This window comes from Alosa pseudoharengus, unplaced genomic scaffold (assembly GCF_046254945.1).
Source record: "Alosa pseudoharengus isolate Yale_2024_CS ecotype anadromous, Long Island Sound unplaced genomic scaffold, YU_APseudo_1.1 YU_APseudo_1.1_scf_12, whole genome shotgun sequence".
Taxonomy (NCBI): Eukaryota; Metazoa; Chordata; class Actinopteri; order Clupeiformes; family Clupeidae; genus Alosa; species Alosa pseudoharengus.
This window is the reverse complement of record NW_027468587.1, coordinates 28,893,251-28,917,979: the sequence shown is the minus strand read 5'-3', so window position 1 is coordinate 28,917,979 and position 24,729 is coordinate 28,893,251. Positions and strand designations below refer to the sequence as shown.

Genomic DNA, 24,729 nt, shown 5'->3' with positions numbered 1-24,729 from the left:
CATTTTTCTGGGAATATTGTGTGTGTGTGTCTGTGTGTGTGTGTGTGTGTGTGTGTGTGTGTGTGTGTGTGTGTGTGTGTGTGTGTGTGTGTGTGTGTGTGTGTGTGTGTGTGTGTGTGTGTGTGTGTGTGTGTGTGTGTGTGTGTGTGTGTGTGTGTGTGTGTGTGTGTGTGTGTGTGTGTGTGTGTGTGTGTGTGTGTGTGTGTGTGTGCGTGTGCGCGTGCGTGTGTCTGCAGTCTGTGTGAAAGTATGCTAACTCCTACACAAGGCCAGCACAACTTGCCTGAAGTATGCGTAGTGCTTTTTGTCAAGAGCTACATTTCCACTTATCAACTTAGCAGACCCTCAAGTTATCCAAAAAGATTCATAGATATATGATATATGTTTTTATCAGTGCTATCATTTACGTGAATGCATAAATGGCCTTTTTCATATAGTTGATCCTTTTTTAATGTAGTTGTTTACAGGCATCCCATTTGACTGGTACATTCTCTTTTGCTGCTGTTTGTTTTCTGCTACAAGCGTGATTGGGACATCTGAGACACGAAAGGCACATTTGCAGGGACAGATGGATCTGGTTCCCAAACCACATCTTGAGTCACCCCTGCCTTTATCTTCCTCACATCAGTAAAGTGGTGTCTCGGCCGGGTGTTTCAGCCGGAAGGCAGCCAGGCAGGCACAGGCCCTGGAGTAGGAGGTAGCGCTCTGAATTTCCCTTTTCCTCCGCACACCGCACTTCATATGACTGGTCTGAGCTCTCTCTCTCTCTCTCTCTCTCTCTCTCTCTCTTCTCTCTTTCTTCCTCTCTCTCTCTCTTCTCTCTTTCTTCCTCTCTCTCTCTTTCTCTCTTTCTCTTGCTCTCATCTGGTTCTCTTTAGGAAAGAGGAAGAACAAGAGTACATTTCCAGTCTGGCAGGATGAAAGATCACTCAGAGTTCTTATAGGGTGTGTGTGTTTGTGTGCATCTGTGTGTGTGACTGACTTGCCAATAATACCTCTGTATCAGCTAGGAATTCAGATGTGTGCCTTGCCCAACACACACCCACTGATGATGAAATAGGAGACAGGAAAACAAAGGGATTACTGAACACTGTCATGATGTCCTCAGTCCTGTCAGCCTGTGGAGACCAAATGTGGTAAATAGTAACAGAGCCATAACACGCACACATGCACAACACACTAACACACAGTAAGCAGTGTCATAAGCGCACAACACACTAACACACAGTAAACAGTATCATGAGCTACGCAAGACGGAAAGAATTTCCTTTTTTGGCAACTCTGTCAAGGGGCCAGAATTCCTGTGTGTTCTGGGAAGGTGTAGGGGGGAGTGATGTTGTGATGGGGCCAGAATTCCTCTGGATCTTGGTTAAGTGGTTCTGAGCATGTGGGTAACAATTAATCAGAATTTGGACTTACTGGCTGAATTTGTCTGGTGTACAGACTGCAGTGCATAAACTGCAGAAAGATAAATGCACAAATAACCAAAAAATATCATTTTATCATCACAGACTTCAGTATAAAGATTTTTTTATTAACATATATATTTCAACAGTGTTGGCAAATGGAACTTGCGGCGTCAAAATAGATGTGTTCAGTTTTGTCATGTGGTTCTTATGGGCGTCTGGAAAATTCAGTCATCGCCGTGATGCAAAATAACGATGCTGTTGTGAAAGGATTGTGAGTCAAATTGGGCAAAGCAGCCCGTTCTCAGTCTGACCCTGATTTAGAGGTGCATATGTAAATCACTCTAGTGCAAGTCATGGCGCGGGACGAGACGCAGCACACAGCACGCAGAGCAGGCACTTTCATGTGTGTTCAGATGTGGTGCCGTGTGCACCAGAGCTGTGGCTATGTGTCCGACACTGCAACCTCACTGACTGAATGAGTGCACGTCATTAGAGATGCAGCCTATTAAATTAAGAACTGCAACTCTGCAAAAACAAAATTCACTATCATTCATCATGTTCAGCATCTTCATGCTTGAGTTGTATGCAGTTTAGCATGTGTTTTGAATAAACATCAGTTTTCTTTTATGTAAGCTACAATAGATTTTGAAGTTTCTCTCCTACCCTTTGTGGCCATATTTGTTTTTCTGGTGGAAATATTTGAATAGAAATATTAGAAATATTCTATATATATAATAATATATAATAGAAATATCATCCTACCAGAAACATTTTTAAACATCAATGTGTTATGGGTTAATAAATGTCAAACCATCGTTTTCTGTGAGATTAACAGCGACAAATTTGATTTTGCAGTACTTTCTGTGAGATTAACAGTAACAAATCTGATTTAGTACAGTACTTTCTGTAAGATTAATAGTAACAATTTAGATTCTGTGGGGTACTTTTGGTGTTTTTTGACTCATGGATAAATATGATATGGGTCAGTGCTCATGGAGGAAGCCCAAATATGGTCGTCCTCCGAAAGTTCTTAAGAATTTTTCCAGTGTAGGCCAGCTAATTACAACACCTCTCACTGATTAGTGACAGAAACTACCTGTCGTCACTCTCTGAATGAGTGTTCTAGGTGCTGATGCCCGAGAGGTCGAGGAGAGTGTGATCGACCGTTTGAACCTTGTGCTGCTTACAAATCCATCTTTCCATCTTACTATGGATTATAGAGCAGGAATTCCTAAACAGGCAGCTGCTGTTAAAGTTAAATATAATAGCAAGAAACATATATTTAATTTGTGCTATAGACCTAAATGTGTATTTATTGAATAATACTTATAGCCACCCATCACAGTGAGATGCTGTGGTTCTCACCATTCTCATAAACATCATGTGTCTGTTGTTTTCTTTTCTTTCTTTAAAAAAAAAAAATATTCAAAAAATAAACCTTTGATATACTCCCACACCAAAATTGAGAGACTTGAAGGAAAGCACACAAGACAGTGAAGTGATTAGAACAGTGAACATTTATATAATTTACATGGACATGTTGCACTTAAATAGCTATGTAAACATAGAGACAGTTGTTTCTTCTATAGTTTAAAGCTGAAGATGAGGAAAAACTTTGGTCATACTTCAGGATGAAGACAGGTTGGGGAGAAAGAAAAAGAAAAAAAATGAGATGCTACTGCTTTAGGGCACACAATGCTTCCTTTGGTGACGGAATACTGCCTAAAAGACTGAGACTGACTGCTGACTAATGTTATATGTGGTGAAAAGCATGGGCACAAGACAGAGGAGGGAAAACCAGTGCATTCAAAGGCTGAGGTGCTTCGGTCTGTGCCGTCCAGCAGGGCAAAGGGTGGAGTGGGGGGGAGGGGGGGGTGTAAATTCAGAGCCATACAAACAAATCATTATTGCTTTTCAATCATTTAGTTTTTTGGTGTCAAAGAAAGAAAGCATGAGACTGAACTTTGGTAATTAGCCCCATTTGGATGTTTTTACTGTTTTGTTTTTGCCTCCTTTTTTTTGGTTGTGGTTTTTGCAAAGAACGCTAGGGCTGATTCAGAGACGTCTGGTCGCGTTGCCACCACTGACATGCTACATGTGAACCAACGCCTGCTCTTTGGGCCGCATTGGAGAGCTGCACTCCGGAACATTTTGGTTTTCATCTTCAAGTAGCAAAGCAATAAATATCATATGTGCTTCCTGCTTCTACTTCCTTCTGGACACACACACACACACACACACACACACACACACACACACACACACACACACACACACACACACACACACGCATACATTCATACATACATACACACTGAGGTAACTGTTGTTTTAAAAAATAATATGTACAAAATGCCTCATGTAGAGTAAGTAGAGCTCAATAACAACAAAAAATCCTCTAAGAGCATGCATTACTGACGTTTTTTCCTTTTGATTTTGAAACAAGTTGGGAATACAACATTTCAAATGTCTACCTTTGGCCAGACAGAAAAAAAAACTTCAACTGAAGAGCTGTCCTATCCCTGCTATCAAAGGGCACACCTTCAGCATAGGATGCTCCTTATCTCTGCCACAGGCCGATATGACAGGGCTAAGACAGGCCGAGCAAAAGAAAAATATCTACAAAAGAAGTATGATCATAGAAAAATAAGAAAATAGTCAATTACAATGAATTTACCCAGTCATTGTAAACATTATTTTCCAAGTATTGCTTTCAAAGGACAACACATTGCATAATAAATTAAGGAGGTTACTTACTACATTGAACCAAAAATAACAAGACAATAATATTAATAACAACAATATCCACATCAACAACAACAACAACAATGTCAACATTAATGATATTAAAATAGTCATATGAAATTAAGGAAAGATGATTGTCTTTGTCTTAAGTGTAGGACACTCTGGAGTGGACAGTGTCTTTGAGCCCTGAGTACTGAAGTCCCTGAAGACAGAACCAGAGCTTCGGTTACTGTCAACCAAAAAAAAACAAGAAGGAAAATAATTTACAACTCATTAACTGTTGCCACCTTCTCCCAAAGCGCCTGGTTGTTAGTCAGTAAAACAGGTTTGGGTTGGGTGGTGTGCTTGTGTGTGTGTGCCTCTAGGAGTGTGATTCAGTGGTTACTTCTTTCTTGTAAGTAGTAGTGGTGGTGGTGGTAAGTACAGGTTGGTTTAGGACTCCATGGCTTCCACGGTCTCCTGTTTGACCTTGACGGAGAGCAGAGGCTGGGGGCTGCCGTGGCGAAGCTTGATGACGGACACCTCGCTGCTGGGCTGGTATGGACTGAATCCCGGCGGCGGTGGAGGCAGGTGCAGCGTGTCCGTGTGGAAGGACGACACCTTAAGGTCCAGCTCGCGCCACAGCATGCCCAGGATCTGCTTCTCCACCTCGGGGTCCAACACCCCGCCCTCCATCTCCTCCAGCTTGTCGGCGTGGTCGGTGATGTCGAAGCGCTCGATCTCCTCGTTGATGCGCGCCAGCTCGTCCAGCGTGCAGCCGGGGGCGGGCGGCGGGCCGCCGGGCGCCAGGCAGTAGCCCTTGGCGTGCAGGCGCAGGCTGCACAGGTGGATGTAGCTGCGTTGGCAGCGCGGGCACTTGTGCGGACGCTCGCGCGTGTGCAGCCGCTTGTGCAGCTTCAGGTGCACGAACTGCGTGAACTTCTGCGGGCACATCTTGCACTGGTAGGGCTTCTCGCCGGAGTGCAGGCGCAGGTGCGTCTTCAGGTTACTAGTACTGCTAAAGCGCTTGTGACACACCTGTGAGAGAGAGAAACCAGAGAGAATGTTAGTGGGGTTCGCTTTAAGAGGGATGAACAATCCACCGATTGAAACATCATGTAGCTTGTGCTGAGTGATGAGAGCAGGCCGGATTAATAGGAGTAGGGAACACCTGTCCTTACCTGGCACTCGTGGGGCTTCTCGCCTGTGTGGACGAGGAAGTGCTTCTGCAGGTGGGCAAGCTGGGTGAACCCCTTGCTGCAGGTCTGACACTTAAAGGGCCGCTCTCCACTGTGGACACGGAGATGTACCTGATAGAGAGAGAAGGGTGGTGAGATCCAGGTGTTTCTGCACAGATGATCTATAGAGACTTGTGGAGAAGGTGGGGGTTGGGGGGGGGGGGGGCTGAGAGGTGAGGAGTGACGTGGGGGGACGGGGCTCACCTTGAGGTTGGACAGCTGGCCGAAGGTCTTGCTGCAGACGTTGCACTCGTACTTGATCTTGCCGTTCTGCTTCTTGAGCGGGTAGGGCAGCGTCTTGTAGCCCGTGGAGCTGCCGCGCTTCATCTTGCTCAGGTTGATGGCCTCCTCCGGGTCGGCCCGTGGGTCAGCGGGACCCAGCAGGGCAGAGGTAGGCTTGGTGGGCAGACGGTCGCCCGAGGCCGCCGAACCGGCAGTTGGCGAGCCGCTGGACGGCGCGTGGGGGTGGTGCCCGGCGGGCTTGTCTTTCAGGGACGTGGCGGGCGAGAAGGCACTGGTCGGGGCCGGCACCAGGAAGTCCCGATGGGCCACGTCAGCGGCGGTGGGGGGGAGCAGGAAGCGGCGTCGGACGGCGTCGGCCTCGGACGGGAGCATGCCCGGCGGGAGGGGCATGTGCGTGGGCATCAGGCCACTGTAAAGCGGGTACATGCGGGAGAAGACGTTGCCCGCCGGCGCCGGGCCGTACGGGGGTAGGAGGTAACGCGGGTACTGCGGGCTCTGGTAGAAAGGCGACGGCAGGGCGCCAGGCGGCGAGTAGCCGGGGAAGGGGCCCAGGGAGCGGCCGTAGAGGCCCGGGTGGAGGGCGGCCGGGAAGCCGTCGCGCGGCTCGTGCGGGGGGCCGGATCTCGGCGGGGACGCGCTACGCCGGTGGTGCGGGCTGCGCTCGGGGCTGCTGCGAGCGTCCGGGCTGGGCGTGGCCGAGGACTGTCCGGGCGAGCGGGCGGGGTAGCCAAACGGAGTGTTGGCCTTCAGCAGCTCCTTGCTCAGGTGCTGCAGGTGCGAGTGTGGGTGGGGCTGCGGCCGGATGGGGTAGACGGCGCGCGGGTAGATCGGCCGCTCCGGGCTGTCGGGGCAGTGGGGGGGGCGTGTGGCCAGCGGGCGGCTGGGCTCTCGCTTGGTGTCCTTGAGGATCTCCAACACGCTGTGCTCTCTCTTCACGGGCTTCACCACCTCTTCTGTCACCTGCTGCTTCGCCTCCATCAGGCTCTGTTCTGTAAACACACCAGACCAGCACACATTGAGCTTCAAACGTCCAACCACACAAACCTCTGTGTGTGTGTGTGTGTGTGTGTGTGTGTGTGTGTGTGTGTGTGTGTGTGTGTGTGTGTCCAGTCCAGCCCAATTGTATAACAAAATGAATCACAGGCTCTGAGAAAATTGTAGCGAGGCCGGGGTCTAATTGCTTCTCTCCCGGCCCACAGGACCAAGAAGTGCCCCTTGGAGGACCACAATGAGCTCCCATTGTTGCTCGGCCACATACATCTCCTTCTGGCCCAGAAGTCCGAGGGAGCACTAAGTAACTTGGTCGTCCAATTAGAGCGACAGTTTGACAAATTGTCTTGGGCAAAAGACCTTAGACAGGAAGTGAGGCATGACAACAGCCCCTGGGCAGGGTGGTGGAGAGAGAGAGAGAGAGAAAGAGAGAGAGAGAGAGAGCATTTTGCTGAGGACACTGATACAATCTAATTGAGAGAGAGAAGGGGGGGGGGTGATTGAAAGTTTCCTACCAACAGATATTCAAACAAAGCCCAAAGTTATATTCCCTGTCCCTGCCTCACTAAACACACACACACAGGAACACAGACACACACACACACACACACACACAAAGCAGACACACAAAGCACACACCTGAAGACCTGAAGACACCTAGTGACAAAGAGGGCTGTGTGGCACTTCCAGCACAAAGGCTTTTGTGTAAACTTCTCCAACCCGCCCCCTCACAAAGTACCATCAATAACACACACACACTCACACTCACAGATTTAAGGGCTGCCTGTCTACATCACCTCTCAGCTGACTTGAGCGTCAGTCATAATAAAAATAATAAAAACTTGAGCGTCAGTCATAATAAAAACGGACCAAACCATCTGCTAATTACCAGTGTTGCTCATACGTGCACAGTGTATTCACTGTCAAAAATAGAAAAGAGAGAGAGAAGAAAAAAACACTTCCACCCTTCTGGGACCACAACACAATCTAAACACTGAGGTTATCAGCAACCCCCCCCCCCCACCACCACCACCCCTCATCTCCCCCTGCCCCTGCCCCCACCCCCAGTCCTCCTCCCCAGAGGGCTCCCACTAAACAAACAGCCCCGGCGATCGCACAGATATCAATCTGTCAGCGCAACCCTGGCCGCCAGGAAGTTCAAGTAGTCAATGGAGGAGACGTTTTTCTTCTTCTCCTTCTTCTCCATGCTACCCCTTCTTCCCCCTCCCCACTCCCCCTCCCTCTCTCTCTCTTTTAAGTGCCAAATAAATTAGGAAGTCGTGCCAAAGGGCTGTCCGCGCCTCTGGCCCTACGCCTTCCCTCTCCCTCTCTCTCTCTCTCTCTCTCCTCGCCGAGCAGGGGGTGTTTGTCACAGTGTGTGTGTGCGTGTGTGTGGAAAGAGAGAGTAAGAGCAAAAAATAGAAAGAAAGAGAGAAAGAGACTGAAGGTGGAAGAAAAAAAGGAGAGAAATCTACGAAAAGGAGAGAGTGGTCTCAGTCTTACTAAGCAGGTAGGTGACTGTTGACATCCTCCAGGGGTATTGTAAATTCCAGCGAAATGCTGAGTATTTTTTCAGTGGTAGCCTAATTAACCGATATTGTGACGATGTGATATTTTCTCTCTCGTTGTTTCCTCTGAATGTAAAAGTTCAGAGTAAGTGAACGTCGGCGGTCCTATAAATGTAAGAGTTCAGAGTAAGTGAACGTCGGCGGTCCTTCCAGTCATCTCAGGCCATTCCACTGCACTGAGTCACCACTGCACTGGCCCCACGGCTGCTCCAGCTATGACTGCAAGTGTGTGGACCCGACCCAGGAGTGAGGTGGAGGACACACTTTCTCGCTCTCCCTCTCTCTCTCTCTCTCTCTCTCTCTCTCCCTCTCTCCCTCTCTCTCTCTCTATGGTCCCTCTCTCTGTCTGTCTCCGCCCCCACCCCCCTGCTCAGGTAGAAGGTATAGAGAAGTGATGATGTCAGCTGCAGGTCATCGGCTTAATTACAGGCCTGCTCAGAGTCATCAGAGACATGGGGGGGTATGTGGGGGGGAGGGGGCGGGTATAAAGGGCAGTGGAGGGAGGGTAGGTTGGTTTGGTTGGCGCCCCAGGGGATGCGCATGGCCCAGGGCCCAGGGGACCGGAGTCAGTCTGGCTGGCCTGTTCCCGCCACACCTTCAGGCAGAATGTCGTTCTCTGTAACCCCCCCTCCCAACACACACATACACACACCCTCCCTCTCTTTCACTACCTCCCCTTCTCTCTCTCTCTCTCTCTCTCTCTCTCTCTCTCTCTCTCTCTCTCTCTCTTTCCCTCTCCCTCTACCAACAAAGGCCAAGCTCAGTGACTTTTATTGCTGCTTGAGCAACAACAGATCGAGCGTGTTAGGCGAGCTTTTATGTTGAGAGAGTGCCTTTAAGTGAGGTTGACTCTAGCATTACCTCCAGCCCTCCCTGAGAAAGGCCCATGTCATGAAACTTCGTCATTACCAGGGCTGAGTAAAAACATGAGAGAGACTGAGAGAGAGAGAAACTAGTGAACAGGGAGACAGTAGGAATGTCTGATCGCCCCAGAGATGAAAGGACAAACGACAATGTTTCTGTTTCTCTTAGGTAATAACAGGCTCACATCCCCTCACTGTGTGTGTGTGTGTGTGTGTGTGTGTGTGTGTGTGTGTGTGTGTGTGTGTGTGTGTGTGTGTGTGTGTGTGTGTGTGTGTATGTGTGTGTGTGCACGCTTTGTGACCATGTCTCTGTCTTCAACTCAGACCAGCATAGAGAGCCACACACAACGCACACTGTTGAAACAACAACGAACACTTCAAGAGCTTCAAATGAGAAGACTGAACAAAAGGCCGTCTTTCAAAGCAACAGATGGGAAGGGATCTTGTATGTGTGTGTGCGTGTATGTGTGTGTGTGTGTGTGTGTGAATATGTGTGCGTGCATATATGTGTGGCAGTAGATGTGTGTGTGTGTGGGGGGAGGTTAGTTTACTCACTTAGTTTCTGCATCATGATCTCCCCAGAGGCAGGGTAGTGGAGGCGCCGGGCGAACTCGGGGCAGTACCACACCAGTAGCTCCTGGCCCGCGGGAATGGCCTGGACCGTGTAGAAGTAGATGCTCATGCCGTTCTGGCAGGCCGCCAGGTTCTGCTCCTGCTCCGAGTGAGCCGGGTTGACGTAGCGCATCCAGTTGCTCTTGTCCTCGTTCAGACCGTCCACAAAGTGGTGGAACTTGCCGTCCGAATAAATCTGCAGAGAGGTGGTGGAGAATGTCAGAAGAACGTCATGTCAAGGAGAGAGAGAGAGTCTGGTTCTAAGAACACAGGAGTTTTGCTTTTTGTTTAAAGAGGCTTCAGTCCCCACATCTCCAGACAACCCCCTGTCATCTGCAAGCCAAAGCAGCGGGTACTTCATTTAGAGAGGGGCACCGGTTTCCCACGTTAAGCCAGCTTCACCACAACCACAACGCACCTGGCGTCTCATCAGGTGCGTTGCAGAGGCAGCCTAACTGACAGCCAGGCAAATGTGACGCGCTCGCAGACGCGCCGTCTCTTTTATAAAGTCACCGGCTGACTCGATTGAGTCAGCAGTACACCCCCGACACCACTCGCTACTCTGGTAGTGAATCTACACCCCCACCCCCTTTTCTCTCTCTCCTCATCTCTCTATTTATCTTTCTATCTCTCTTGTCTGTCGTTCTTTCTCAGAGGCACGGAACCAGGTCATATCGGTGTCCTGCGAGGTGTGAAGGTGAGGTTTGCACGCGCGTAGGCTCCTTTCACTTGCTGTGGAGGTACGCTCGCGCTGCGCTCCGTGTTTCTTGGAAGACCACGGTGACATCATTGTGTACAGAGAGCGAAAGAGACAAGCCTCCTTCTGATGTCACCGTGGGGCCTGATGATGTGCTGCTGTTGGAGATGTATGTCAGCCATACAGTACTGTATGTCAAGGCCTTACTCTATGCTGATTGAACATGGGTAAAGTCAACTGTGAACCGCAGTCGACGTCAATGAATCTTTTTGAGATTCCCACACAGTTTCAACAGTATTTGAAATGTGTTTATGTCATAGGGGAGAATATGACGGAATGGAAAGGAGAATATATATACGGTTCACACAATAATTAACTAATATATTTGAAGCATCTGAATAATTAAATGTATTGATTATATATTTTTTATTCATTTTCATTAGGGTTATCTACTGAAGCTTCTTCCTCCTCTCCTCCTCCTCATCATCACACTCTCTCAGCCTAAAGGTAATCCCATTGCGTAAAATGCAGTCATTTTGCTTCCTCCCTCAAGAGCACAGTACAGTCAAAACATGATCACACGCTACATGAAAAAAACACACACATACACTCTCTCAGCGTCTGTCTCCACCAACGCTGTGGTACAGTTCCCAAAACAGTACACCTTTACTCAGCGTTTTTTGACTCGCGCGCACACAGAGTGCTGCGCTCACAGCTTCTCTAGAACCCCCGACCCCATGATGTCACGCAGGAAACTAAGGCAGTGGAACAGGAAGTGAGCCGTCATGTTGTTTTTCCTCCCTCCTCTCTCCCTCTTTACTGAAAGTGAAGCTCCTGAAACAAAACAACAACTCACCCTCCAGAAGTACTTCCTGTTCGCGTCTTTGGGGACATTCTCTGCAGTGTAGACCTCGCCCACTAGGGGGCCAAAGCGAGTTCCCTTGGGGATGTATTCTCTGCTTACAACACCAGTGACCTTGAGAAGAAAATAGAGAAAGACAGAAAAAGAGCGAGAGAGAGAGAGAAGGAGAAAAAAACATAAAGAGATTAATCAATCAGGAAGGTCAAGTGACAAGACCTCGAGGAGAGGAGGGTGGGAGAGCAGAGTTTCTCTTCTCAGGCTTAGTGTTCACTCTCGGCGCTCTCTGCGGTTGGAGATGATTTACTTTATCACTTCCTGTCACCAGAAGGCCACCATCCTCGCTGGAGAGGGACTCAGGAAGCAGCCATCAGGGCAATCATCAAACCCACGCCAAACAAACAAGACTGGGCACATGTGCGTGTGGACGTGTGTGTGTGTGTGTGTGTGTTTGTGGGTGTGTGTGTGTGCGCTAGGGTGCATGACTAGCTGTGAGAGAGGTCTCCATCTTTGTTCTTAGGAGGTGGTGATGGTGAGCAAGAGCGTTCAGGTGAGTGCAGCAGACGTTAGTCAGGAAGAGGCACACCTACGGGTGACACCCACAAGAAGGCACCGCTCAGCTGGAGGGGAGGGCGCTTTTGATGCAGAGTACGCACTGACTATCTTCTCACTACCCATAATGCCACCCCCAAGTACACACACACACACACACAGACTCACCAAACCTAAAAAACACTCTCGGCCACAAAGCATTCTCTGTCACATATTACAACAACAGTGGAGGGGGAGACCTCAAAGGAGAAATCTACACCTACGATTATAGCACTTTGTTTCTTTGAGGTAAATAACTTCAAACACCCCTTAGTTTCAACAAAAGCAGCCCACAAGGACGTGCACATGCACATATGCACAGTCAAAAAAAAAAAAAAAGAAACCCACACACAGGCAATTACTGTCTGGTAGTTGTGGATTACGACCCAGACTTTAAACTAATCTCTTCACCCTCTGATGAACTAACACAGACACCCTTATCCCCCTCTTCCCAATCCTCTTGCCATGTTTCTAAAGTTCCCCTTTCCACCCCCCCCCCTCACCTATGCGCACATGGAGCCGTACAAACAGCCCCATGTCGAGACAGAAGGGCTCAGGAAATCCCCCTCATCTCCTCCACATCTCCTCAGAGGCCTCCAAATCTATGACAAAACACATGCTTCCATTTGAAGATTAGGCCGCACTTTTTTGGGTAATTGATTAACTAACGCTAACAATGCCCCTTCTAAACATATCATCAATACTCTCATCACGACCATCAATGGACCCTAATGCCCTCTCAGGTCAACCACAGAGGAACCATTCGTTTGGCAGTTAACTATTCACTCATATTTTTATCAGCTTGTAAAGAACTATAAAGAGGCTCACTTTCCAACTCCCTCCAAGGAACAGATAAGGATAAACAGAGAGTAATGATGAGAAAATCTATCCCTTGCCAAATGAGTGTGTGTGTGTGTGTGTGTGTGTGTGTGTGTGTGTGTGTGTGTGTGTGTGTGTGTGTGTGTGTGTGTTTTTCCTCTTTCCATGATCCAGGTGGTTAGAACAGTGACTGTCTGGAGCCTGTGTCCAAAGGTAGGCTTTTTTCTGTTTTTGTGAGGAGTAGGAGGTATCCTGAAAAACCCCCTTGAACTCGATGGAGAGAGCGCGATGTTGGCCAGAGTGATGATTCAGGGCTGGTTGGGGGGGTTTTCTGCTGTGGATGGTTACGGTTTGGACTGGATGTCCTGGATCAGCATTTGTGGCTTCTCTCTCTCTCTCTCTCTCTCTCTCTCTTTCTCTCTCTCTCTCTCTCTCTCTCTCTCTTCTCTCGGTCCTCCCTTGCTCTTTCTCCTACCCACTTGAGCTTTCTCCCCTGACCAGGGCACACTGGAATTTGGCAAGTAGTACTACCTCAAGACAAACACTCTCTCTCTCACACACACACACAAAGACACACACACACATACACACACAAACCGAGGCTTAGACAGACAGTGCTGCTGCCGCTGCGTCGTGATGGTCTTAAAACGGCTCGCTGACAAGGCCAAGATAAAGAAGATAAATTAGAGGCGTGTGACGATGAGCCTGTGCAGACTTAAGGAGCCCCTGTATAAACACGCATCACGACTCCTCTTGGCACACAGAGCTGACAGTGGGGGGGCCGGGGAAGCACCCGAAAACCTCCCTCTAGCTTCCCCCCCCCCCACACACACACACACACACACACAGTACAGGAGCAATGCTGCCGCCGCTACATTTCCCTTCCCTCAGGGCATCAATTCTCAGCCGTCTGCCACTCAGACAACACGCTGTATTAGAAAGCTGACATCACACATAAACGCTCCAGTTAATGAGGTGAAAGGACTGAGGGAGGCGTCCTAGTCCAAACGGCTCAGCCTGCATGGTGAGTAATGGAATGAGTCTTGTCAACACACACACACTCACACACAAACATATATGCATATACAGATCAAGCACCGATGGCAAGATTCCTGCCAACCCCCCATCCCTCCCCCCTCCCTGCCCCAGCTGGGTTTCCACCAGCGAGCCCTCGAGCGATAAGCCTTCCCAGGCTGCGTTTGGGTGACCGGGCACTGAGTCACCTGTGGGTTGGTGTCTTTGAGTCTGTGGGGGGTGCTGGGAGAGATGGAGCTCGTGGAGAGAAGTCTCGGTGAGTGTGTGTGTGTGTGTGTGTGTGTGTGTGTGTGTGTGTGTGTGTGTGTGTGTGTGTGTGTGTGTGTGTGTGTGTAGAGCGGCTGGTCTGGTCTTACCTCTTTTGAGTTTGCTGGATGCTTAAAGGCCAGGTTGCGGGGCAGCGAGGCTTCGGCGCGGCTCAGGTCTGGGTGAGCCTCAGGGCCGCCCTCCCAGGTGTGGTCCTTCACAATGTAGGTGCACTTCTCCTCGAAGTCGGCCTCCGTCCATGCGGTCATGTCAGCGTCCTGTACGTCCATGTTCTTGTCCTCGATGGCGTGGTCTGCTGTATGTGGCGCCCCCTCGGTGGTCAACATGGCTTTGCTATGCTGAGAGGCAGCCTGAAAGAGAAAAACAATGGAAAGAAAGAAGGAAAGAAAGAGAAAGAAAAAAGAGTGTGTGAGTGAGTGAATGAAATCTACACTGAGTCAGTGGGTCTCATTGTGTCGAGCTGACTAATCGTCTACTTGTCTCAGTGGGAACCAGGAAACGCTTCAGCCCCATAGAAACGCTGAATTCTAAACCTGAAATCGCCATTAGATACTATACTATTGTATTTACATAAACAATTACAAACACAACAGAAAAAAATAATAATTCACATTAACTGAAATTTCAGCATGAAACGTAGTTATTAAAAGTTTTGTCTTGGTAAATTAGATTGCTAATTCAATTCAGGGGGAAAAAAAGAATTGTACTCTCAGGAAGGGGATTTCAAGCTCATGTAAATATTTAGATGGACACAATTTACAAGCATAAATATTACATCCAGTTGGACTGTCCGGTAATTCCGATACCACCACTAAACGCAAGTCTAAACTCACCACAGCTTACAACAGACAAACCGGGAGGCAATTACTGTCCAAAACCTCTTTCTAATGTTTGGCCTGTCCAGACGCCCCCTCTTTCTCTCTCTCCCTCTCTCTATCCCCTCGTCCACCCCACTCTTTCTTCCTCTGCTTTCCCTCTCTCTCCCAAGCATCCCCTGGGTGGAAAATGGTCACAAACAAGGGAAGATGGAGGAAGGAAGTGCTGTCTGCATCTGAATGGAGCTAAAATTGGAATCAGAGTGGCAGAGCAGCGGAACCGGCAAGCCATCTCAGAGTGTGTGTGTGTGTGTGTGTGTGTGTGTGTGTGTGTGTGTGGAGGAACAAGGGGGAGACGAATTCACAAATTTTCCATTTGGGGGCCACAGAGGCACAAACAAACTTCAAACACTTCCCACCAGCAGCAGCGGCCGAGTGTCCCACGCACGCACACACATCCTTGTGGAGCCCAGCTTGCGGCCTTCAGGGTTGTGTCCTGCCGCAGTCGCTCACAATAAGACATCAAAACCCACTCCGAAACAAACGCCACAACAGGAGACTATTACACCACCAGCAGAAACAACCAACGTCATGTACACAATGTTGGAACCAGACAGGCTGAAAAGAGCCACAATTCAATGCCACCTATTGTGTTTATTAAATCCCCCAAACACGGTTGTATTTCGCCTCAAAATAAAGGCACGCAAATTATGTCATGAGGGATTTTGGGTTGCTGTGAAGTTATCAAATTCCTTAAACTGAGAAAAGTTGTTTTTCGCCATACAGGAATTTGAAACATTTTGAAATAATAAAAGCTGAAGATACAACACATCACATATCTTAATGGGGCCATCCTTTTAAAAAAAAAAAAAAAAAAAAGAATCTGTTGGCCACCTGTGCAAAGTCAAAACTAATTCTGAAACTGAAAAACTGCAAGAGAGCAACCGATTTATGCTTCACCCAGTGGTGTGTGTGTGTTTTTTTTAACAATTTTTGAAAGAATACAGTTTCTGTTTTTTTCAAAGTTAATTCCAACATTAACTTTGAACATGCCATTAAAATATAACTGTAAATATTAATGTAAGTATTAGTCTCTAATTAAGTTTAAACATAACAGTGAAATCAAATTTGTTAAAAGTCAAATGTAGAAAAGCTCCCTGCTAAGATACAGAAACATTTCCTACAATTATGTATTCTAAATCTCATGTTACAAATCTTGCATAAAATGAATCACAGAAATTAAAGGTGCTTTCATTTACATTATTCACAGACAATCTGTTTTTTTAAAACTGATAAATATTTCACCTGAATTTAGAAGACAACAAAAAACTTTGAAATAGATTTAGAAATAGAAAACATTGACCACTTCAAAACACTAACGAAAAAAGATTAAATTGACTAAACAATTTCTTTCCAAAGTATGTTACCCATTTTTGAATGAATTGATTAATTGAATGAGTTGAATTGAATGAGTAACTTTCCAAGCTTACAGCAAAACAAAAATTTAAACAAAAAAAGAGACTGCGTGTCAAATCACTGACTGAAACACCAAACAGACAACGTCAGAAATCTTTCTCGCTTAATTCAGACAGGTACCACTCACTGACAAGAGATAAAAAAAATCTCTTTTCTCCAAACAGAAGCAGTAAAAGAATGCAGAACAGGCCCTACTCACCGCTAAACCTTGATCCCAGCCACACATAGAGCCGGCTGCTATCTCCCCTGAGTGTTTCCCTGTGTGTGTCCTTGTCTCTTGGGTACGGGACAGGTGCAGTTCCCCTTCCAATCCCAGTGTTACTCCAGACTCTGGCTTCAGTGTGTGTGTGTGTGTGCGTGTGTTGTTCAGTACTCGTCTTGAGTTTGACTGACTCTTTCTCTCCCTCTCTCCTCATGGTAGTAGAAGTCTGGTCCCTCCCACCTTCCCTCCCACTCCACTCCCACCTCCTGACTCCGCCCACTCTCCTCGCGCAACAGATCTAACAATTCACTGTCACACTCTCGTGCTTACATGCGCGAAAACACACACACACACACACACACACACACACACACACACACACACACACACACACACACACACACAAACACTCAAACACACACAGACACCACTCTCTGCATCCTCTTTTCCCTGTCTGCTTTCTCTATGGGCACGGAAGGGAGAGAAAATAAGAAAGCTTTCACCATGCTGCAGTTTTAATGACTTCAGATGAGCCTCCCAAAACACACACACACACACAAACTTTTCTCTTTCTTACACACACTCACATTGTGCATTTCTACTGTAACACTTACAAGATAAAAATTACTCACTGCTACCATACCAGCAAAAGGATTCAGCTTTTGACTATGTGACTATGTCAAAGCTTTATTAACACATATCCTTAGAGATAGTGGCGATAGCGCCTAGCTTTGTTTTAGACGGGGTAGACAGAATTAAGGGAGGGGGCTTGTGTTGATCTCTCTTCCTCTCTGTCTCTTTCTCTCACACTCTCTTCCTGGGGAAGAAGGACATCCTGTGACAGTGACTCAATAACCTGTCGCTGTTTACTAAGCGCTTGAGCCGCAGACAGACGTTCCTGTTTCTCCCAAAGATCTGCTGCTGCCCCCCCCTCCCCTCCCCCACCCCCTGTTCTCTGGTCCCCATCTGGGCCTGTCGCTTTTCTGCCTCCAGGGGGCGCCCTGCCATCTTGGCCACCTCTACACAGCAGATACAAACGGACATCTGAGTGAACTGTACATCTGTACGTGCCCCCCCCCCCTTTCCCTCTCTCCCTGTTTCTCTTTATCCCCAGACGTCAAAAGAAAAAAGTTTATTCCCCCCAAGGGGAGCCCAAAGTGGGTGAGAGATGGCGTAGTCTACGGGGACCCCAGGGGGGGTGAGAGATGGCGTAGTCTACGGGGCCACATGAGGACTCGGGCGAGGAGACAGGAGGAGTGGACCGTCGCATTCTCATGCCATGAATTGGGATGAAAGTTCTCATCCCAACACATGACGCGTCCCATAGAATCAGTTGGAAACCCCCCCAACCCCCCCCCAGCCCGTCATTCTTCCCCTCCTGCGCGCTCTTCCTTTCTTTCTCTCTCTCTCTCTCTCTCTCTCTCTCTCTCTCTCTCTCTCTCTCTCTCTCTCTCCCTCCCTCCAGCTCTTTGTTTCATGTTCCTCTTCTCTCTTATGATAGACACGCCACTTTGGTTGGTATCGAATAACCACTAATGAAGATAATGAAGATAAGGACACTTGTATTTCACAAGTTAATCACAAGAAGAGAGCGATATGGAGGAGGAAGGGAACAGGAGGTGAAATTCCAAGATGACGGTTGAATCCAGAAACCTAGACAGCAACCCCACCCCACCCCACCCCCAAAATCCCCTCCACCCCTCATCCACACCCACACACTCATATACACACACTCGTTCACCCTTATCCAGCCATCCCACCCCTCTAGTTGGTGACAAAGAGCTGACCACATCACTCGCTGCCTACTATTTCCTGGCAGGGGCCGGCCCATGAGGCGATCTGAGCCACCCCCCCCCCCCCCCCCCCCCAGGACTGCTGCTTCCCACGTCCCCGACCTGGTCCACAGCTTTCTCCAATCTGGCCTACAGATGCCGCTGGCGCTGCTGAGAGACCCGGAGCTCCACAGACGGGCAGCAAGGAAAGAGGGGAACACCCCACCAAGGGAGGGAGGCCGAGAGAGAGAGAGAGAGAGAGAGAGAGGGAGAGAGAGAGAGAGAGAGAGAGAGAAAAAAAACAATTGAAACAAACAAAAAAACAAGGATGTCGGCCGTCTTTGAAAAACCCTGTGTTTTCATCTCCAGGACCAAGTAGCTGGTAACAATCTGGAAGAGTGGCTCCCCCCCCCCCCACACACACACACAACGTCTTCCCCTCTAGGCCACCACCACCACCAGCTTACTGCCACTGAGCCTTAAAAAGCCCCTAAACAAGGCTAGACCCTCCAGGGCTGCAGGGCCTTCTCCCTCTCTCTTTTCCTCTCTTCCTCTTCCTCTCTCTCCCTCTCTCTCTCAGCCCACGCCATAAAGGAAGGAGTGGGCTCCTGGGCTGGGGGGGGGGGTAGGGAGGGGTCTCCTTGGCTCTGAAGTCAAATTCAAATGGCTTTTCTCTCCCTCTCTCTCTCTCTGTCTCTCTTGTTTTGTTTATGCAGAGGGTTTAATGTGGCTCGCATGCCTAGGGGACAGAGAGCGGTCTATAACAAAAGGGGAGCGGGGGACTCCAGCAGCTTTGTTGTTTTTTCAGAGGGCCACTATCAATCCCCTTCCGCCCCGCAAACAGGGTTCCATCACAGGGAGCTACGCTGTCACCAGCATCACCTCAAGAAGGTGAGAGATAAAGGAGGGGGGTAGAGAGAGAGAGAGAGAGAGAGACAAACAGAGAGAGAGAAACAGAAGACTGGGTGGACTGAGATAAACTGTGAACTGGAAGCTGAGACAAAAGATGGCGTTAACAGCAAACTTAATTTCCAGTCTGTCAAACTCGTTGGCCCGTCAGCTTTCCATTTAACTGTTTGTCGGAAGCAAAACAGACTCCTCGAGGAAAGCACCATTTAAATGCTTTTGAACAATTGCTTGCATATTTATTTGAAATTCATCCTGACTAAATCCCCCTCCACACGAGTGTGGCGAGTGTGTTTGTGTGTGAGGGAGGGTGGAGGATTTGAAGAGGGGTTGGTTTGGCTATTGTTCTGGAAAAGGCTAATCCCACAATGGTGGAGCCATTAAGAGAATTATATAAATTACCCAATGCCATGATCCCCTGTGTGTGTGTGTGCTGTGTGTGTGTGTGTGTGTGTGTGTGTGTGTGTGTGCGCGCGCACGTCCGCGTGTGCGCTTCCGCGCACACGCGTGGCTGCAGCAGGCAACTGTACCCCACACACACACAGCCGCTTGGGGGGGCCGGGCCGACACGTCTAATCCAGCCAATCCGCCCCCTCTCCACCAGCCCCATCCCACCCCAGCCATCTGGAGACAGACTGATCGTCACAGCCACCGACCTGTGGGGTAGCAGTGGGGTGTGTGTGTGTGTGGAGGGGATCAATACCATGTCCAGACAGTCACCCCTAAATCTAAGGAGGAGCTAATCAAGCTCAGTTTGGCACACCGGATTAAATTGTACTTTTCATTAAGGGCCAAATAGGTTAAAAGGGGTAGACACCAGAAAGAGACCCAAGCACATATAATTCCAACAGGTTCAGGAACAGCTTGTATAATAACAATACAACTACAACAACAACAACAATAATGTAATAATGATTTGGTCAATAATAATAATACATTATATTATTATTAGCAGTAGTAGTGGTGGTGGTGGTATTCACAAAAAAATATATAAAACAAGAAGAAACAACAGCCATAGTTTTTTTCCTTAATTAGTTATTAATATAGGCTATGCCCTAGCACTCTCGAAATATACCATGAGTCAAGTAGGCTTTATCTTTGTTGGCCTGTGTTTAAAAGTGCAATGTTAAGTTTTTATGTCAACACATTTCTGCAGCGGCCTGTTCCAGTAAGTGTCACTAATCAAACTGTGGTTACTCAGCCATACACAACGGTCATCACAAGATCACAAGCCTGAAACTGTGAACTCATCCAAGTACTATTGGTCGACATCACGAGAACTATCTTCAGATATCAGCCTTTTCTATAGACTGCGTCAGTAGGCTAAACGATTTTCATAACGCTTTTTAAAAGACGTGTGTCAAATCCATAGTGACCTAAGTCATACCTAGAGAGATTGATAATGTCATCGAATAAGGACACAAAAGCGGGGAGAAAGCCATCCGCCCCCTCCCTGCGACAGCTGTAGGCTGAAATAATGTTATTGAAGATGTCAAGTTGCGGTATATGTTACACTGCACAGATATAATGGGCACTGCGCGTGGAGCTCGTGTCCGCGAGCCCATGTACGAGTCCCTGTGCTCGCAGGCTGCACCGCGCGCAGCGGGAGCTCAACTGATAAAACGGTGTTAAAGCCCCCACCAGTATTTGTCCACAGGTCAGTAGCGACCATGACATTAACAACAGTGTGTTGAAGTCGCTTATAATGACTTTTCTTTTCAGTGACAAGTGTTTGAGAGAGAGAGAGAGAGAGAGAGAGAGAAAGAGAGCAGAGTTCAATAGAATGATATGGGCTCCCGTGTGAACGATTACAAAAAAATAAAAGAGGAGAGATTTAAACAAATTCTGCCATATATGTATGTTATATAGGTTATGCAACAAGATGTGTAGTTTTCTTTTCTGGTTCTATTGGCATTGGTTATTCAAATTCAAAGAAATTAAGGCAAATAGCCTATTGATAGAACACATCCTTTCACTGTTCAACCAGCATAATATAAGGAATAAAAATAAAATTAGGCCTATTCCTCAATATGTAGCCTAACAACGAATTAAATTCGAATAGGCTATCCTTTATTCCGATGTTTAAGTGCATTTGACTGTCATTTTAAACTGCAACTAAAAAAGAACTAGCCTAAAACTAAACTAAAACTGAAATAAGAAAAGGTAAAGACGTAGCCTACCTGTGCGTGTTTCCATAAATCACCCGAAAATAGACTACTGCTTTCGTAGGCTATCCCAGTTCGTGAGATCACGAGCAACAAAATTCTCTTGCAACAAGACTGTCTCTTGGTGTAACTTCAGAGTTTGTCGTGAAGTTGGCAAGGTAAGTAACCTCTTCACCGTTCATACACAAAGCACGCCCCCTACCTCTGGTGTCCGCTCCACCCAAATTCGTAATTAGGCTTAACACAAGCAATTATTAACTGAGCAAACTCAAGCAAGCGGATGCCCTCGATAACTCAGCTCAACTAATCGTTTCTTAAATACTTCTTTTCACTCGTAATCCAAATTAACATATTTTGAGAGGAATGGACAGCAGTTTTACCTTTGCGCGAAACACCTTGCAAGCAAGTGTGAGAGATAGTGGGTGGGTAGGTAAAGTCAGCCTTTCGCCTGTGTGTCAACCTTATCAGCAATGGGCCCATCCATTCAGTGAGTACACACAAGCGCAGGAAATTGAGGCATCCTCTCAGAAATGGATAGCTCATTTTTAAAACAAGCAAAAGGCCAGTAACGAATCAGGCGAAACAGGCCTATACAAGAACATCATTTAATTATATATGTTTTTCATTCAATAATTAAAAAAACAATACAGTACAAATATAGTTTGACTGAACATTATTGCGAAGAATGTAAAGCCCTATAACCAGTTTTAAGAAAATACCGTTTCATTGATAATGAGTAGCCTTTAACATTACACGGCTGCAAACGATTTGTCATTTTCTGTTTTAGATAATTTTACATTATGTCTTGCAGACAAAATACGTCATTCAATCAGAGGCATGACCAGCAAAATAACACCAAACGAAATCATTTTCAGCCCACTGAATTCATGTTAGACAATAGCACACAATTTGTAGACAGTTTCCTATTTGGATTTTCTGTTGTATTTGTGTAGTAATGCATTTTACATTTGTGGTTTCTTATGCAATTTACAAATTGACCATACCAGGTAATAAGAAAGTAGCCTACACTACCTCCTGTCCTGCATATCCAGGGCCTGCTAATACACCTTATTTGGTTGATGTAGGCTAGATTATTTTGTCTGTGATTCACTTTTCATAAAAATAGACAGTTTTAATGTTTTCTCTCTCTCTCCTCTCTCTTTCTCTCTCTATTTCTCTCTCTCCTCTCTCTCTCTCTCTGTCTGTCTGTCTTTCGTTCTCCCTCTCTGTCCGCCCGTCTGAAGCACACATGCGCACGCCCACTCCTGAGATCCGTTATTATGTTTGGGCTGATAATGGAGTCCATGTTGAGACAATCCTTCCCAGTGGCAAACTTCCGTCCTGCCCTCGCATTCTCAGATCTTTACATGAAACAGACATTCTGTTCCGGTAGCCCCCTTGCCACAACACACACTCTCTCTCTCACACGCACACACACACACACAAACATGCACGCACACACACAAAGGCTCCCCTCATCAAAGGTACCTAAAGTGTGCAGAATGGGTGGCAAACCTCTTCAGTCCACGCCAGCCGGAACTGCGTGTACAAGAGGAACAAGAAAGGTCTCTCTCTCCCCCCTCCTTTCTCTCTCTCTTTCTCTCTCTCTCTCTCTCTCTCTCTCTCGTGCTCATTCATTCTCCCTCTTCCATTATCCTCTCCTCCATTCACAGCTGGGACTGATCAGAGGCCAGCCTGGTCGTTTCCTCAGAGTACTGCAGTCCCTTACACTACAACGCTCCACGTCTATTTCTGTCACACGACTAAGGACTAAGAACTCAATCACACCACACACACACACACACACACACACACACACACACACACACACACACACAGAATAAGGGAGAGGGAAGCCCTTGAGTTTGCTCTGTCGGAGAACTCACTAGGACTGAGTGTGTTCTCTCATCCAGAACTATTTGGCTGGGCAAGCTGCCAAGTCACTCCACATTACACTGGCAAGGAGGATTCACCCCTCTGTCTGCCACGCGCTGAAAGAGTCAGCTGCTCTCTCTCTCTTTCTCTCTCTCTCTCTCTCTCTCCCTGTGTTTGTGTGTGTGTGTGTGTGTGTGTGTGTGTGTGTGTGTGTGTGTGTGTGTGTGTGTGTGTGATGTTAGTGACTGAGGAAGTGTGTGTGTATTGTAGTGCCCATATTTATAAGGATGTATTTGTAGAGGTATAGTGTTCATGTGAGTAGAAAAAAGTTTGGGAGAGAATATGATTTTAAAAATGCACTTTCACCAATGTGTCTCAAACTAAGCCGCTGTTATCACATCCATATTCCGTCTCTTTGTCATTCTCTTCCACACTGTCTCCTGTTCTCCTTTTCTCCTTCTCTCTCTTCCTCTCCTCTCCTCTGTCTTTCTCACTGGTGTCTGTGTTTTGGTTAATAGAACACTGTGACCTTGCGCGGAGGCCTGGAATGCAGAAGTGTGTGAGGACAAGAAGAGGTCTCTGTGGGAGGCCCACTGTTGAAGCTAAGCGCAGTCCAGATAAAAAGCCGGCAATAAAGCAATTTCACTTTTCAGCGCTGGGAGGTCAGCAGGTTTGTGTTACAAAAGTGTTGGCTGCCTTTGTTCATGGCTTTGTTTGGATAACAGATGTAGGAACAAATATCGCCGAGCAGCTCACACCTGAACTAGTTAATACCGTTTAGGTCATGTTGCACTTCCAAGATCATGTGAGTCTGAGTTAAAAAAAAATAAAAAATGGACAGCCATCAGTGAAAACTGTTTACAGTAAAGGAGGAGGAATTATGCCTATGATAATGATTGCATAATACTTATAGTGGTCTATATGATTACATGCCGTTTAGATTTACATTGGCCTTTTTATCGTATTGTGTGTGTGTAGTCATAAACACTATGGTTGTTGATTATTATCAGTTGAAGTGAGCTCTAGCATGAAAATCCATCTTTAATCAGTTACCACAGAATCTTAATAAATGTCATCAGACAGACTTATGAGCTGGCGTATCATCTGACCTGATTAAAAACTATAAATATATGGATGTTTAATTCAGATTTTTCTATCTGACAGCTGGATCGTCATATAAACACTAGGCTGATGCATAATTAGTATTGATTTTTTTTTAATCATCACAGATCAAGTGGACACAATTAGACCCCAATCGAAGGCACAACCCCTTGCGTACCCCCCCCCCCTCCCACCCCCTTTTTTTCCATCCAAAAGCGAGTGTTTGGTGGCCAGTGCGCGCGGGCTGAGCTGGAGCGATAGCTTCTTGACTGCGGAGGGTGATAGATGAGCTGCAGGATGGATATGACAGGTGAGGGGTGCTGCCACGAGTCCGACCCCAGCCCGGCTTAATCAGCAGCGGGGGACAAAGGGCTTCATTTACCCTGCCACTGGTACTTAATGAGCCCTCAGTCAATCAGCCAGCTCAATCTGGTAGAAACACACACACACACACACACACACACACACACACACACACACACACACACACACACACACACAC

The 24,729-nt window shown here is 47.3% G+C and overlaps 1 protein-coding gene across 1 annotated transcript; it reads right to left on the bottom strand.

The window, feature by feature from the left end:
* Nucleotides 1-2,908: 2,908 nt before the first annotated feature.
* On the bottom strand, nt 2,909-16,576 carry prdm1a (PR domain containing 1a, with ZNF domain). Its single transcript, XM_076280682.1, has 7 exons — nt 16,406-16,576; nt 14,005-14,265; nt 11,201-11,320; nt 9,591-9,843; nt 5,576-6,603; nt 5,315-5,443; nt 2,909-5,171 (listed from the first exon to the last, which is right to left on the bottom strand). The coding sequence occupies exons 1-7, from the start codon at nt 16,430-16,432 to the stop codon at nt 4,587-4,589; spliced, it is 2,403 nt and encodes an 800-aa protein (XP_076136797.1). The 5' UTR covers nt 16,433-16,576; the 3' UTR covers nt 2,909-4,586.
* Nucleotides 16,577-24,729: the final 8,153 nt, after the last annotated feature.